This window comes from Harpia harpyja, chromosome 2, assembly GCF_026419915.1.
Source record: "Harpia harpyja isolate bHarHar1 chromosome 2, bHarHar1 primary haplotype, whole genome shotgun sequence".
Lineage (NCBI taxonomy): Eukaryota > Metazoa > Chordata > Aves > Accipitriformes > Accipitridae > Harpia > Harpia harpyja.
In genome coordinates, this window is record NC_068941.1 from 16,768,332 (window position 1) to 16,785,298 (window position 16,967).

Sequence of the window (16,967 nt, forward strand, 5' to 3'; positions counted from 1 at the left end):
CGTACTTTCAAACTGGTTAAACAGATGAGAGCTGGGCTGTCAGCGGCAGTACTCAGTGCCAGCCCGGCATCTTGTTTCACTTCTGAAGGACAAGCTGTAGAGCAGAACAGGCTGATGGGAACAGCGCTAATAAGTGGGGTGTCTGCAAGCCTGCCCCCAGTTTTCACGGGGTGCCCCGGGCAAAGGTCACCACGATGTCCGCTCCGGACAGACTCCCACACCGGTCAGACCCCAAGCCAGATCAAATGTAGGCACTGCTGGAGCTGCAGAAACAAAACACGGTGGTGTCACCTACGTGTTGGTGTACCTCCTTTAGTCACGGGACAGGACAGAGCTTTGTGGTGTCTTGCAGGGAGAGTGGCCTGAGCACCAACATGAACTCATTCAGCCGTCAGACACACATTTATCCAAGGAGGGGGAGGACTAAAGGGCACCAAGTGCTCTTTTGCCCCTCCATCTTTAATAGCTTTCCTGCATCACAGGGCCAGCCCCCCCTCCCAGTGGCCCTGGGACATCTGATGCTGCCTCTTAAGGGTCTGCTGGCTGAAGAAAAGCCAGCCATCCGATGGGGTTGTTACTCCGTTCCTCTAGCTCTAGTCGGGGCTGCAAGCTGCCAGCAGTTCGTTCAGCATCTCCTGATGGCAGCTCTAATGATGACAAGAAATTGGACCCTAAATTTGATCCGTTGTGAGCAAGGAGCCACTGGCAGGGAGCGAGGCGAGCTTGGTGACAGTGGCCAGGCAGGTTTGGCCGAGAGTCCTGATCACCAGAGCAGTCTGCAGTGACAAGGCAGATACGAGGAGGAGCTGGGAAGCCCTGGGACAGGATCAGCTCCATGGCTGGGCACCAGGATGGCTGCAGCGTAGCTCGGGCAAGGAGCAGGGGTGATAGTCTGGACTTAAATGCAGCTCATGTGCTGGGGGACAGTCACACATATTGGATGTTTAGTCCCCTGTGCTGGGTCTGGTGGGTTTGTGGGGTGTTGATGGCTCTTCCTGGCAGGGCTGGTGTGTGGGACACACCTTTCTAGCAAAATTCTGCTGTTACTGCCAAAATAACTCCCATGTAAGTGTGAGAGACAAGGGCACGCTGCTCAGGGGTCACGGACTAGGGGGAGCTGACGTGGCTTTGCTTTGCAAAGAAGGGGGGGGCGTGGGGAGGGTAACGGGGCAAGCGAGAGTCCGATCCTCCTGCACCTCTGCAAAGGAGTCCCAGGGTGTTCCACACAAACCCCGTGCCTTGCTGCTGCTTCCCCCCCCCCGCTAGTTGCCTTTGTTTTCACTGCAGAAGCTTGGAGATTTAAAAAAAAAAAGAAGTGGGTGGGATGTGAAGAGGAAACTAATATGATTAAGGCAGGATTTGGGCACTGGCGGAGAGCTGCCGTAGGTGGTGGGTATTAGCAGTAACAGCTGCTGCGCTTCCCATTAGAGGAGAAAGGGAAGAAGGTCCCTGAAAGGATGGGTCTCTGGCAGGCCGGGAGCGCAGCGGCAGCGAGCCCGGTGGTGTACGTGTCCCGAGGGAAGCGACGGCGGCACCGGCACCCCCAGCCCGGACGGCCCTGGGGAGCACGGCCCCAGTCACAAGCGGTGAGGGGCACAGGTGGGTGGCTGGGGGAGGGATGGGAAATGGCGGTACGGCCTGGGAAACACCCGAGGGAAAGAGCTGCTGCTCGGGGGTACTTTCACGAGCTCGTGCAAGAAATCGTATCCAGCAAGGGAGGTTTAGGTGTGCCTAGAGGGAAGGCTGACTCCACAAGGAGGAGGCATCCCGATGCTGGTCCTGCAGGGGCTGGGATATTTAGCAAAGGCTCCTGTGACTCCCACAAGAATCTACTGGCACATAACTGGTTGGAGTGACACGATGCTCGGCTGTGGAAGGTTAAACTGCATCCGTCTGCTCCCTGCTTCAGGCTGGGCACAAACTCTTTCATGTGCAGTGGTGGTTTGTTAGTCAGCTGGCAAGTTTCAGAAGTGCTAGAGTCAGAGGTGTAAGCTAGACCTCCTCAGCCTCTGGTTTCCTCTAATTTATTTACATCTACTTATTGACTAAGCGTAATGAAATCTAAGCCAGGAAAAGCTGCATGCTGAAAAGATGTTAGAAAGCGCTACATTAAAAGCAGGACTATCTGCCTTACAATATCCACTACAATAAATACCGCAAGCTCATCCTTCAGCTTCACTTTCAAAAGTGCATTCTGAAAAATCAGAATAACACAGTATTCCAGCTAATCTAGAAATGTGTTTTGTGCCAGCCATCAAAGCTGAGAGGTACTAAAGACATGGCATACCAAATATTAAACTTCGACCGTGTCAAAAAAAAAGCTTGCTTGGATTAAAAATTGGAGAAGAAGGAGAAATCTTGGCATTAGCCAAAACGGCTGCCCATTTATCTCAGGCTTCCAACGCTGACTTCAAAGACAGCATCGCTGCCATCTTGTCAGCAACAGTGAGCACTGACCGAGAAGGACAAGCTGAAATGCCGCTGGGTGGCCAGGGACGGGTCCGACAGTCACAAGCAGCCCAATGCCTCCAAGCCATGACGCGTGGGCTGCTAAAAGGTGCCTTGTGCTTCCGCGGGCCAGAGCGAGGGGCAGCCACGTGCTGTCCCCGAGGGGACACGGCTCTGTGCCGGCGGGCAGGGAGAGGCTCTGTGCTGGGCACCAGCCCCACAGTTGACAGGGCCTGCTGCAGGTCTAAGGGTAGAGGTTTTCCCCCATTGTTCAAGTTGTACATTTGGGCTGGGAATGGTGGAGGGTGCTGAGCATGGTCGTACAGAGCCTTCTCCTCCTCCTAAATGCCATATGGCTTTTTAGAGCAAATCTTCCCTGACCGGTCCCTCCATGGGTGACTTCGCAAGAAATGCATCCTCTTGCGGGGCCTCTCCCTCCCAGCCTCAACAATTTACTTCAAAACGTCCAATGCTGTGGATTACCAGAGTGGCTCCATGCGCCACAGATATCATTTATTCTCCTTCATTTAAAGGCTGTGGGAAGGGCAGCTCTGGAGCTCAGCTAATTCAAAGGCACCAGACAGGCTCACAGGCTGCTGAAGCCACTGCTTTGAAGTGAACCTGCCCATTATTTTCCACTGTAGGATGGAGGACAGCAAGAGAGCCCACATCACCGTTGTTGGCTGGGCATGCACAACCCTGTGCTTGGTCTCCTGCGCGGCCGCCTTCTCACACGGTGCAAGCCTTTCTGCCTGCACCGACATGATGCCCAGGCACCTGCGAGCGCAGCTGCACAGCCCCAGCAACAACTACGTTACTGTCCACACCAACATGTCCTTCTATGTCCCAGGTGACAAGGTGCCAGGTAAGGAACAGCTTCTCATTCCTGCATCTGAAAAATACATGATAACTAATCTCAAGGGATGGCATTAATCTTTGTGAGGGCTGGGAACAGAGGTAACTGCTCCAAGTGAGCTACGCCACCTCTCTCGTCATGAGGAAACGAACAGATTTACAGAGGGATTTTGTTTGCAGCACTTGGCCTAAGGTGTCTCAGGTGATGGCTGACTCTAGGTTTTTACCATGTTGCAGACCAACTGTTTGCTGGAGGCAGCCAGTAGGTTTGGATGCTTTGGGTGGAATTAATTTCTCTCAGCTGTGTCTCAACCATACAGGACCTCATCACATGCAATGGCGCATGAGAGGCACCTCCAGAGGGTGAAGTTGCCTTCCCTGCTCCTCTGCACTGCACAAAAGGGTCTGGGTGACTCGCCTGACTCTTAGGTATGGTTGGGCAGCATGCCCCGTCCCCAGCATCGCCGCTCCTGAGGCAGATACAGACAGAGCTGAGAGTCACTGCTCCCCAGCCTGGCCACTTGCTTGCTCATCCCCATGCAAAATAAAAGCCCTCCAAGTGCTTTTGCATATGTACCTCCTTCCTTAAAAATGGCTGCATGCTGCCTGATGCAATGTGGTTAGCAGCTTAAAATCAAGGGGTGGGGGGAGAGACTCAGGCAAATTTATTGTGTGCAGTTACATACTGCAGAGTTAAAGGTGAAGTCTGGCCTCCTGCATCCAGCATGTTCAAGACAGACTGTGAGGACAAAGACAGTAAGATGTTTTTGTTGTTGTTGCACAGGGTTTTCTTTTGGTTTCAGTGCTACCACTGGAAACTCCATTGCAAACAATTCACCCCATAACTACAACACAAATCTCTTTGTGTCCCATGTTTTGTCTTGCAGTGACAGTGAGGAGCACCCGGGATTTTATGGGCTTTTTGCTTCAAGCTCGCAAAGTGTCTAACGATGAAATCACTGGCACATTCATCTTCATCCCTCCTGGTTCCAAGCTGCTGAGTTGTTTTGAAGAAGGTGACACCGTCACCCACTCGGACAAATCACTGAAGAGAAACCTGTCCTTCGTATGGAAAGCACCAGACCAACCCATTGGAGACATCAAGTTTTTGTAAGAACATGCTGGTTCCTAACCAGCATTTGCATCCTCTCAGTTAAAGGCTTGGCTTTATTTTTCCATCGTACTTGTCCAGCACAGTGGTTTATGTATCTTGAACCCCATATAGCTAAATACTTATCAAACGCTGCAACAGTATCCCAGCTGGTACATAAATCACCATTTATATCTGCTAGGTAGTGCTGCTTTTTATTTACATGGTCACTATTTTCTCAGAATATATACACTGGAAGATGACAGCCTAAGCACTTAGGAAATAGAAATATTAAGGCATAAAGAGGGAACTGTGATCACGTGGCCTGTCTTTCTAAATAACGCAGCCCATAGGACTTCCCTGCCTACAGGATAATCTTGTATATCACTTCTTTAAAAAAAAAAAAATTAAAAATGAGTGGTTTTAAAAGAAGTTAAATGTAAACAGAATTATTCACAGTAGGAAGAGACAGTGAGCGCTGGGTCAAAACTTGACATCTCTGTTTTGTACCAAAGTCCCAAACTGTCCAAGTATTTTGGTTCTGATTTGGAACGAAATTAAACATCTTCTAACTGGCTGTCTTAGAGGAAGCACAGCGACTTTTCATTTTGGAAGAGATTAAATTGTTATGTTTTGACTTTACAAAACCACTTAGAAACTACTTGGCCAGATCCTTGGCTGCTCCCCAAAACGTAAGCATCCTGGTGAGTGCTGTGGCTTGTGCATCTCATCGTGATTCAACACAAAGTCATAGAAACAGAAAAATTTCTGCTTGGCATTTCCAATTTTTGCCCATTGTCTTAGATTGGGAAATACTATTAAAAACACGTACAACTCAAGCAACCAAGTAAACCCAACCCAAACCCAACACCACCTATTCCTAGCCACCCGCTCTGATGCTTCCTTCACCCTCTGGCTTTTGACCCTCCAAGCTGATTTCTGATAGCCTCTCCCTTTTCTCCCTGTCACAGCATCTGGAAAAACTCCTTGTTAGGCTCAAAAATGCCTCATAGGAGTCATCTGGCACAGGAAAACCCGAGCTGGTTTCCCCTTAGCTAATTCTCAGAAGCAGCTGAGCAATCTGAGCTGAAATTCTCCCAAAATCTCCAGCTTAAATAAGGCTCTCCGGGTGAACAGCTAAAGGTTGGCCAATGCAGTTTTGGCACCTGACAAAAAGCAGAGGGTTAGGCCGGCTCAAATATCAGAGGGCTGAGAAGAGAGGCTTTTTTTTTCCCCTACCTATTCTGCTGTTTGTACAAGTTACATTGACTTGTTTTAATTAGTAAATACCACTGTTGTTTCCCTGCCTACGGAAGATTATAAGCAGAGCTAGTCCAAGTTTTCCAAATGTACTTCTATCAACACCACAAATATAATAGCTTTTTTTTTTTATTTAAGTTCCCACACATTTTTTTGACTGATCTTAATTATGAGTGGTGATTCTTCACCCTGTATCTTTCTTATGGGACCCAGTATCTTTTATTTGTAATATAAAACTTGTGACGGGCTAAGCCTTTAAAATACTTTTGCGTCACTTTTGTCTTTGGATTAAAGCAGTCCTTGTGATTAGCTAAACAGTTGGATGTTTAGTCCTTGTGATTAGCTCAACAGTTGGATGTTTTATTAACAGTATAGAGCCAGTAAATTCTTGCCTAATTATGTTTTAACAGCATCTCCGTAGTCCAGTCATACTTTGTTTACTGGGCAAAGATCGAATCTGCTATCGTGGCACAGCGAGGGCAAAACAAAACGCTTACTGGCAGTGGCAAGAAGCCCGACCCTGTAACCCCCACGCCCTCGCAGGGACCAGCCGACCCACAACCCACAGGTATGGCGAGCAAAGGTATGGGTTTCTTACCGACCACTTCCCGCAGAGTAGTTTTACGGCTTATTCCAGGCAAGCGTTGAACACAAGTGACCCAAGCAAGCTGGAGGGTCCCATTTAACTCCTGTGGCCATCGGGGAGACCAGCGATAGCCGTGGCGAACTCCTTGAAGTGAGGGCATGGGTCAGCATTTGAGGTGATGGAGCCAGTTCCAAGCAGGGTACCAGAAAGATAAACAGGGTTGCCAGGTCTTACGATTTCAATGCAAACCCTAAAATACAACATACTTTACCTAAAATCTCAGCTCTTGAAGACAAGCAAGTGCAATTAGCAATGCTGCCTAAATAAAGGAATGCATTTGTCTCTAAATGTGACTATTGCCCTTCAGGTTTGTATTTATGCAGCCTTTGGTCAGTAAAATGCTCCACAAATATACTTATACTCAAATCAGATGTGTTTCTCAGCATTTTTGGCATGGCACCAAGACTGAGTTTTAATTATTTTGCTTGACCATAATTTAGGTAGCGGACTTTGCTGCTTTACTTTGAATCTGGATTCCCACTTAAAATTAAGTGACATGAAAATAAAAAAAAGTCGCTATTACCACCCTTCCTGGCAAACGTTAGCACTGAGTGGGATTTGAAATAAACAAACCGAAGACAATAGACCTTTGCTCCTCTTTCCCTGCTTCTTGTTTTGTCTCCATGCTGGACAAGGTCCCACCTCTCCCATGGCTGCCACCGGCTCCCCCCCGCGCACCCCCACGCCGCCTGCCAGCCCCACCGGCATCGTGGCAACTCTGGCACCGGAGCCAGGTTTCGGTGTTGGGTCAGACGCCCATCCTGTTGCTGAGCCGAAGCAGTCAGCCTGGCCTTCGCTGGCTGCGTCCAGCGGGAGCGATGGGTCCAGCAGCCGGGGGCTGGAGCCGTCCCTCCCCACCCAAGACCCTGGCACAGTGGACGCCTTGCGAAGTTTCCTCTCCCAGGACAATGCCTCCGGCTATGGCACCTCTGACGGGTAAACTTGGTGGTGGGAAGAGCTATTTCTCCAGCCCTTCTCGGGGAGGAAAATAGTACTAGTTTCCCCGTGGATGAGCAAGGGTCCTTGTAGGAAGGTGTCTGTGGCTGGTGGGGAGGCGAGAGAGTGTTTTCTTGCTGAAATTTTGAGAAATAATCCCTTGGAGATTGCACATGACAGACAGTGACAGGGAGAAAATCCAAAGCTCTTAAAAACCTGACGTTGACTGGTCAGCCCAGCAGAGGACTGGCCAGGTGGTTGAAAAATGTGATAAAAACTATTGACTGCTACAATATTTTTCTAAAAGCGCACGCAACTACTCAATGAAATGGTGAATTCAGCAGACCTATTTCTCTATCTGCAGGGAAAAGGAAGAAAGGATTCAAAGCAATTATGAAATTTGGGCTTGAGGATGTCTGCTCAGAAGTCTTAGAGGGTTTGGGCCGCATGAGCTTTCATGCAACAATTTATACTGTGGGTGAAAATGATGGGGATAGGAATAAATGATCAGGCGTCATTAAAAATACAGCTCTATATGGTCTGTGTTGACTGCGTATGTCCCGAGGCTGGTCTCAGGAGCGGCACGCTTCGCCGGTGGTGCAGAGCCCAGGGATTCCTGCGTGAGCTGCAGCGACAGGTCTCAGTTACTAACCCTGCCTTTCCTCTGTCCGTATCTTAGAGCAGGAATCATTGCCAGTGCTGCCACCCCATGCTTGTGTTTGATGTGTAAAGAAGACGGGCAGGTAAGCAGCGGGGACGGGAAGGATGTCTTCTCCAAAGACAGAAAGGTCTAAGAGAAGATCAGGATAAAACCTCTCTACTGCATCACAGCACCAAGCAGCCTGTGTAGGTCTCATAAGTGACTAAAACTACATTGAGACTGTTAAGAGTTTCAATTTTTTTTTACTTTAACTGGGAATTGTTTTTTATCTCTCTTTTTTGTTTACCTTTTGAGCCCGCTGCCTGGGTTTTTAAGAGTCCTGCTGTAAAAACAATCTAAAATAACTTTTCCATATGTAGACATGACTACAGGCTGCTGGAAGTTACCAGGCTGGGAACATGTGTTTTATTCCCGTGAAAGGCTGAGATGTTCCTTTCCAGAGGTGCTGGATAGGTACCACTCGTGACATTCACCAGAGGTCAAAGACTTCATCTTTCCTGGGGATGGCCAAGGAAGCCATGTGCTTTCTGAGGGCAGGGTCAGCTTGGGAGGCTGGGTGGACTGGAAAGGCAGAGATGGTGGTTATGGTGGTGATGGTGGTGGTGGTAGGGTTAGACACAGGCACGGGACGCAGTCACTGAAGACAGCTGGAAGAGCGGGAGCTGGCAGATGGGACGAGCATGTGAGAGTGCCTTTTGGGAAGGGGTGACCTCAGGAGAAGGTGGCAAGAAGGGTGTGAAAGGACTTCAGCCTCAGGGGAGCAGGGTGGCTGTACGTATGGAAGGAGATGTGGGAGCTGGAAAGGGCAAGTGAGGAATTAGGTAGAGAAAGAAAAGGAGAGCAAGAGGAGGGAGAGAAACTGCAGAATCCCAGGGCTGCGGAGGATGCTCAGACGGGAACTAGTGGAGAAGCTGGAAAGCAGGGATAGCTTAGAGACACGGGGTACAGAGTTAGGAGGGGAAGTCCAGTACACAGGGGATGGAGAGAAGAAAAATACAAGGAAAATAAAGAATTAGATCTGGGTTGCAGGATGCCACGGAAGGAAGAGAAGTAATCTCACAGAAAATAAAACAGGAAGGGGCCGTACAGCAGAGAATGAGGCAGAAATATTTAGGAAGGAGTGGAGGACAGAGAAGAAGTAAAGGAGACGTGTAACATGAGCATCTGGTGTAGCCATGGAGAGAAGTGGAGAAATGACAGAAGATGGTAACCAAAGGACGGGAAGAGTTATTGCACAAGCCAAGACCAGAAAAGCATAACAAAATAAAAATATTGAGAAATAGGCAAAAAAGGAGAGAAGAAGTATGCAAAGCAAGGAGAAATGAGGTGAGGTAGGGCAAGGACTTGCGAGGCAATTCCATTTTCTATCCCAAAGTCCCAAATCTGGCAGTATATCCCTACAGCATGGCATTTACATTTTGAGTGCAAATGATCCATACACATGCAATCCTAACTTTGCCAGCCAGCTACTTTACAGTTTGCAGTCCAGCCACTGAAAGTCTTTTATTTACTACTGTATTTTACGAGCACCTTCAGAAACCGTCTCTTCCACAAAGGATGCTCTGACCCTCCCCTACTTTGTTTCACAGCTTGCCAGGGCTCCTACCTCAGCTTTGTGCTCCTGTCACACTGTCTTCCCAGCAAGCTTTGGAAATTGCTAATGATGGTAGAGGGTGAGAGTTTCTCTGGTGTAATTAATGGATGTGTGAAAAAGCCTGCTGGGCTGGACAGGCTGGAGAGGTACCAGCTACTGAGGGCCAGATCCAAATCTTAGTGGAGCCAAAGAAAAAACTCCAGTACATTTTACAGGTTTTGGATAAGGGCTCAGGTGCACAGTGGGAATGGAGAAATTCCTTGGGGGCCTCCTAAATTGTATGATTGTTTCACAGTTAGTCTTGGATGGTATCTGCAGCAAAGCCTGGCCTGCAGAACTGGCATGGAGTGGCTGTTGTTTTGTGATGGATAAAATAAGGTGAATGGCACCAGACAGAGCCCCTGGAAACAGGAGCAAGCAAGAGCAGTCATTCCCACTAAAATGGGTGGTTAAGCAACACTGAGAGGCAGCAGGTTTCAAACTGGCTGTGCAGACTGAGAAAGCAGGATGGGCTTTGGGGAGAGTTCACAGGTTGTATGCGAGTGCCCCAAAACCACTGATGTCAAAGGCCACCCCACGTCTCCTGGGTCCCTCCACTCCATGGTTTGATCCACAGCCTCAGAAGGGCAATACTGAATCCCAGTGGGCCCAGTGTGACCCTAAACACAAAGCTTGGCCGGGAAGATCATGCCTGTCCTTTCAGCGTGACACTGGCATCATTCAAGGTGGGAATTGTTTATTAAGCAATTTTTTGGGGGATAACGATGCCTGTGAAAAATACCACCACCATGGGAATTGCAGACCTTTACTTGGGCAAAGCAGTGACCTTCCTCTCCGCCTGTGCCCTTCACCTCTGCCTCTTCAACACGCTCTGCCTTGCACCCCTGGGACCAACTCCCAGCGCCTTGTCCCTCCCATGGCAATTCTGATACGGATGGAGCAGGGTTGAATCCACCTCATTTTCTAAAAGCTACTGAGTAACCAGGGGATGGAGCAGGGTTATTCCAAGGCCAGGGGGACAGCTGGGTGTCAGAAACACAGAGCTGAACTGTACCATGACATAGGTAGTGAGAACCTAATCAGTCCCCTTTCTCTTCCCTCACCACACATCTCATCAAAGGCCAGTACGGAGAGTGGGGCCACCTTGAAAGCCACCCTGTGTGTGACAGCATCTCCTTCTGCCCTGCACGTACACACTCACCTGGGTGATGCCGCTGCCACAACAGCCTGGTTTGGCGATGCCAATGCTGCCGGCAACTTGTCATCGGCTTCAAGGCAAATGGCCGAAAGAAAGCCGGCACTGCAGCCAGAGGAGGCAGGCACTGGGGGTGAGGAGGAGGCGGCGGCGGGTGGGAATACCCTGCCGTGGGTGACCAGACCAGCTCCCAAATCTGCTGTTCCTGGCAAGGGGGAAGACCCTGGCAGAGGGACCCGACTCCTAGCAGCCCAACTCGGCATCCTCCTGGTCTGCACCGCTGCCCTGGGCCTGGCGCTGGCAGCTGCCATGCGCTGTGTCTGTGCCCAGCATTGCCACAAGCGGACGGAGGTCTCCTTCAGCGAGCCAGACCCTGATGTCATTGCTGTCAGAGAAAATGGGGAGGTGATGCACTTCCGAAAGGTCCGGGAGAACAGCTTCGTGCTGGTGCAAGCCGAGTACAACTGGGTCAGCCCCTCGAGCAGCGGGAAGAAGACAATCATCTGAACGTTTGCAACGCAGAAAGCAGTGCTACGGCAGCTGGAGTAGGTGAAAACAGCCCGGACTGCACAGCACAGGTTATAGGAAGCGGTGGTGTAGTTCCTCTATGTGCCGCCATATAGGTAAACAATCTCGAAGCAGCCAGTTCAGAAAGAGGTGTTAGTCGAAAGTATCTAAGCTACAGCTGCTAAGAAAATAGAAGTTGATAGATTGTTCAGTGTGTTACGCTTACCACAATTAATATTGTATATCTGCTCATTAGCTGTCACTGCAGCCATGACACACACTTCTTCTGTTGCCTTAAGGGTGTAGCCAAAAATAGAAATTCCTCCTCTGCACTGTACTATTGTCTCCTGTTTAATCTCAGCAAAAGTTTCTAGTGTTATATTTCAGCAGAAGTTTCTAGTGTTATATTTCTTTCTAGGAATTAGGAACCCCTGATATAAACCCAACCATTCTCATTTAGGAGTTTACAGGTGTGATTCTGTGCACTTGGTATATCTCAGATGACAAAATATTTGCCGGTAGATTTTAAGTTTCAGTTTGAAAAGAAAAAGCAATAACTTACTAGTGGAGAACATTGATTCAAAGAACGTTGAATTGATCTACAGGAATGAAAGACAGGGTGGCGGACATCAGCTTTTGGGGGAGAAACATGCCTGCTCATCAGGTGCAAATGGAAGAAAACCTTTCCTGTCCATTTGCACCTGATGAGGAAGCTTGTTGAAGCCTGACAGCCAGCATTTACTTTGTCTTTCACTTCAAGTCAGCTCAGTAACCCTCTGTGCAGAAACACGCACTGAGAAGTACCCTTCCCAGGTCACTCTGGAGATCCCCAGCAAAGGCTGCGTGGAAAGTTAACAGCATCCTTGTACTCTGAGTTTGTGCAAAACTCTCTCTGACCATGTGGTTTTCTGCGGGAGGCCACTAAAACAGCCCTTGGAAAATATGAAGATCCTTGTAAGAAGGAGAGTTGATGACAGCAAGGGTAAAGGTTTAATCTACTGCAGCTTTGAAAGAGCCAGAGATAGTCCCGATAACGATCCTCTTGAGATGTACATTTTAGAGTCTTTCAGAGAGCAGGAATCACCCCTTCTGGTGCCCTTTCTAGGGTGGAGGGGCTCAGGTGGTCCCCAGGCTGTGTAATGGGGGACAGACTTAAACTTTGGTGCTGCAGCTTATTTCACAGCCCGCAGCAATCCCCTCTGAGCTAAGCAGATAATGACAGGACCCTGATGGCTCACACATCCTTCCTGGTGACAACTTTCCCCTCTGTCAGGAGGGCCCTGTGGCCACCTCCAACTAGCTGGCCATCTTCATGCTGGATAGTCAGTCAAAGCTCTGCTCTCACCTCCTCCCTTACCTTGCCATTGACTTCAGACCAGACAGGTGGGACATAGAGGAGTTCTCCTGTTTGAACCCCTACAACATGATGAACATAGTGCATCTTTTGCTAATTGCACCTTCTATTAGCATTCAGAAAGAGCTGGTTTCTGACCGTACCACTGTACTGGGATTAGTGACATGATGCTTTGCTCTACACACATGGCCAAATTTCTATTGACTTAACTTCTAGGCCTAGTGAACCTTGGGCAAAATAAATAAGAAAAGAAGTGTACTCACAAATGCAGCTTGCAGAGACGAGCTTGATGGTCTTAACCATTGCACTTTGAAGAGAAGGATGTCCGCACCATGGCCCTTCCACTGCAGAGTAACCAGGGGTAGTGCTGTAATTGAAAAGATGTTTGTTTTAGGAGTCAAAATGAATGGTTTTATGTTCAATAAATCGAGCTTAAGCACTACCTACTAGGAATTCTACAGGATTTTAAATACAAGTCTAGACACTTACAATGGCGTTCCTCTCCTGTGTCACGTGCCTTAGAAAGAAATCATGTTTCTGTAACCCAATGTAGCTGAACTGTGTAGCGACTAAAGCAGCCTGCATGCAAGTCATTGTTAATGCAGCCAAAAAAATCCTAATTAACTGAGAAAATAGGTCAACAAACTCTTAAATCTTTAAAGAACTATCAGATATTATTTTAAAAAGTTTCTTATGATGGCATAGCTGTTTATGAATAAATTACAAATACCTATGGCCTCTTCCACTGTCTCTCTAGATTTAATGTTACCAGACTGCTATAGCTATAAAGCTGTAACCTTCCTCTCCCCACCTCTTTCCCCATGACCCAGCACTGCTTCTTGCCGAGCTGACCGGAGGTCTCATGGAGATGTCTGATTAGGACAGTGGCACTTCAACACCACTCTGCCTCCTGTCAAACTCTGCCTTCTGTTAAATTTATGCAGCTCCAGTATTATTAGTAGTAAAACCAGTAATGGTTAGCTCTGAGGGACACAGCTCCTTTGAATTAGTAATGAGTTTTGCTACTTTGCGGACTTGGCTGAGACCTAAAGTGCTTGTGTTTTTTTTCCTTGACTTTGGAATGATGTTTCGTTTATTGTAGTTGCCATGACAAGAGGGATGGAGGTTTTATCTCTTCTTAAGGCTGTTAAAAACATGAGCACTGATTAATTTATTAAAAGGCAAACCATTCAAACACCCCCATTCTTAAGTGACTCGCTTTGTACGGATATTCATCTGTGCTTACTTTTGGAACAGATTTAGGAGAAAAAAGATGACAAAATTAGGAAAAGAAAGGCACAGACCATTCTAATATTTACTGGAGGGACAAGTGAAAGACTTGCCTTGTTTACCTCTCTAGGTACGGGACCGTGTTGGTCACAGACGTTCTGCTGGAACCAGGGGATCTCAGTTCCTCCAGTGCGGGTCAGCCTGCAGCCGTCTGTGGCCCATGTTAGGCTGCCATCCTTCAGCGAAGTGACAGGTCTTTGAGTCAGAATTACCAACCAAAGGTGTGGAAAGCTGCTCACATTCAGCTGTAATGCACACCTGTCCTGAGTCTCCCCATCAGCCAAACAGGCATCAGATGCAGTTTTGGCAGTGAAAACTCCTATTGCTTAAATCCTCTGATGCCATTACGACACCTGAGCTAGCCGAACTAAAAAAAAAAAAACCCAAAACCCCCCGATTTAGAAATAACTGACTTGCATACAGACATGTCTGTTCATCACGCCCTTACTTGCATACTAATCTTCCCATCTCGTGTCACTGATTCCTGCTTTCCCTCTGCTCTACAAAAATATAAACCACCACCCCTAAATCATCAGTCCTGCACGTCGAGCACATAACACCATCGCTGATTCTTACTGCTTTTCCATGGTATCTGAAATCAATTTGGTTTTGCCCATCATCAAGCCTGTCCATAAATCCATTCCCCCTCTGCTTTGGAGAAGATGTTGTCTTATGCAATGCTGCATCTGCTCCATTAAAGATGCCCGCCCCAACTGCAGTTAGCAGAGAATGGCAACCCACCAGTACGTTAGTGGCACTAAATGTAACGTGGAGAGGTTGCACTGAGCAATGCTGTTGGCCCAAAGCTTGGTTAAGTCATCATGGACATTTCCTGCATTGGTTGAATTGTCACCGGTAAGCAAAAAAGCCAAACACATGCTGATTTGGTCAGCTCCAAAATGGGTGACAAGACTCACAGTCGATGCCACGGGGCCCTGTGGGCCCAGCTATCATGGTCAGCAGGGATGTGCAAGCTCAGGCTCTCAGCAGAGGCAGCGCTCTCCCTAGAGCAGTGCAGGATGAGGCCCCAGGCATTACGGAGACCTGGCCGGGTGGCTTGGCTAGCCCTTTTGGCGCAGTTTCTGTAACTGCTTAAGACCGCACAAACCAAGGGAGGCGAAGCAGCAAGGCCAGGAACCCGGAGAGTAAAACATTCAGCGCACCCCTGGCAAACAGGACACGGGGAGGCCGCCTTGCTGAGGGGTGAGGATTCGTCCTCTCCCTCACCTCTGAGGGTCTGCCCCTGCTTCAAGCCAGATCCTTGGCGGAGCAGCAGATGCACGTCTTATTTATTCACTTACATTTAAATGACAATGAGAAATGCCTGCAAAAAGATGAGGCCATGCGCTAACGATTCCTGCAACATTCAGCTGCAAAAAGACAGCTGCTTGCCAGCAAAAACCATCGACAAAGTAGCGACCCGACCTGCCCAGCTGGTGAACAGCAGAACGGCCCCCTCAATCCTCCTGGCAAGCCACCCCCCCCACCTCCGCTGCCCTTGCCAGGGTCTCAAGGCTCAGTCTGAAAGTCATCGTGTCTGGACAGCTCTGCAGGGCTCCCTTCCTTTCCTTCCCCTCCCCTCTCTCCTGCCAGCTCCTCCAAGGCACCACATCACCTACGAGAGGGCAGAGAAGGACCTGGGGCGTCACGACGGCCCTTGGACCACGAGCTGCTCAGGGATCTCTCCCGGCTCCCTCCCGCCACCGCATTGTTTCCCCATCGCAGACCTCGTCGCAGCAGCCCTCTTTCCTTCCTCGTTAGTGCGTGTGTGACTCTCTCAATAAAGCATTTTGTTATACGATGTATGAAGGATCGTGTCTCGAGCCACATTTTACTGTATATTTAAGTGCATGTTTTGCTGATTTACTGCTGTTCTAGAGAACGTCTCCCTTCCTGAGCCGGGCAGGCCCATAAAGGATCTATCAGCTCTGACTAATGATTATTAGTACATCCCAAGGTTATACACCACAATCAAATAACGTGTAGGAGGGAAAAGAGGCTCCAGCTTACTCGGCTGAGGACAAAGATCACAGATAGTCTCTCTGAATCTTCAGATTGCGATATCCATTACAGATTGCCACCTTCTAATGTCAAAGTATAATTTGTTGTTGGGAAAATGTGTCGCTATTTCAAAGGCGAGTCAAAGATCAGCCTCGCTGTACATCAGCGTGCGTCGATGTACATTAGGAAGCGACGGCCAGGTACCGAGGACATCGGGCTGTCGGCGGAGAGGGAAAGGCAGAAGACGCGACTTGCTGATCTTTATTATGCAAAAAGACACGGCCCGAAGTGGAAAAACATTTAACCCAGTCAAGTAACGTGTCACCAGTAATTCCCAGCGCCTAACGGAGCACAAACGCCACGCGTCAGGCGAGCTGCCCGCGGCCTCCTACTCCGGCACCAGCCGGCGCGGGCGCAGCGACCCTCGCTGCTGCTGCCGTTGAGCCGCGAGGGGCTGGGGACGCGGCGGCCAACGGGGAAGCCGTTCCGCGGGGAAAGCGCAGCCGCCCCCCCGCCCCTGGCTCCCCGCCCCGGGCAGAACTCCCATCGAGCTCCCTTCGCCGGGCCGGGCCGAGCCGAGCCGAGCCAGGCGGAGGGCAGGCCCCGACCGACAGCCCGCGCACCTCCCCTCACGACACAGCGGCGCGCTCCCCGCCCGCCACCCCCGGCCCGGCCCCGCCGCCGCCGCCAGGGGGCAGCCTTGTCCCGGCGATGGCGGCCGCACCCGGCCCCGCCGCCCGCCCCTCTCCCCCGGGAGGGGCCCGTGTCGGGGCGGGCAGCGCTGAGGCAGTTAACGCTCGGCTGGGGCGGGGGGGGACACACGCACACAAACACGCGGGTGTGGGTGTGGGTGTGGGTGTGGGAGACCCCGCCGTCCCCGCGGCGGGGGCTGAGGGCGGCGGTTGGCCCGGGCGCCGCCATCTTCTCAGGGGAGAGGCAGCGGCGGTCAGGAAGGCGCCCCGGGGCCCGGCCCCGCGTCGGGCTTCAGTGCGCGGGGGGCCGGCGCGGAGCCCCTCGGGAGTCGCTGGGGAGAAGCGCGGAGAGTCGGCTTGCCCGAGTGACCCAGCGGGCCTCGGTGAGCCGGGCGGGTGCGCTGAACTCCCGCAGCCCGGCTAGGGCGGCTGCATGGG

The 16,967-nt window shown here is 50.1% G+C and overlaps 1 protein-coding gene across 1 annotated transcript; it reads left to right on the top strand.

The window, feature by feature from the left end:
* Positions 1 to 2,360: 2,360 nt before the first annotated feature.
* REELD1 (reeler domain containing 1) lies at positions 2,361 to 15,581 on the top strand. The gene is made up of 6 exons (XM_052771982.1): positions 2,361 to 3,313; positions 4,191 to 4,413; positions 6,064 to 6,221; positions 6,935 to 7,235; positions 7,915 to 7,978; positions 10,611 to 15,581. Exons 1-6 carry the CDS (start codon positions 3,094 to 3,096, stop codon positions 11,190 to 11,192), a joined length of 1,548 nt encoding a protein of 515 aa, XP_052627942.1. The 5' UTR covers positions 2,361 to 3,093; the 3' UTR covers positions 11,193 to 15,581.
* Positions 15,582 to 16,967: the final 1,386 nt, after the last annotated feature.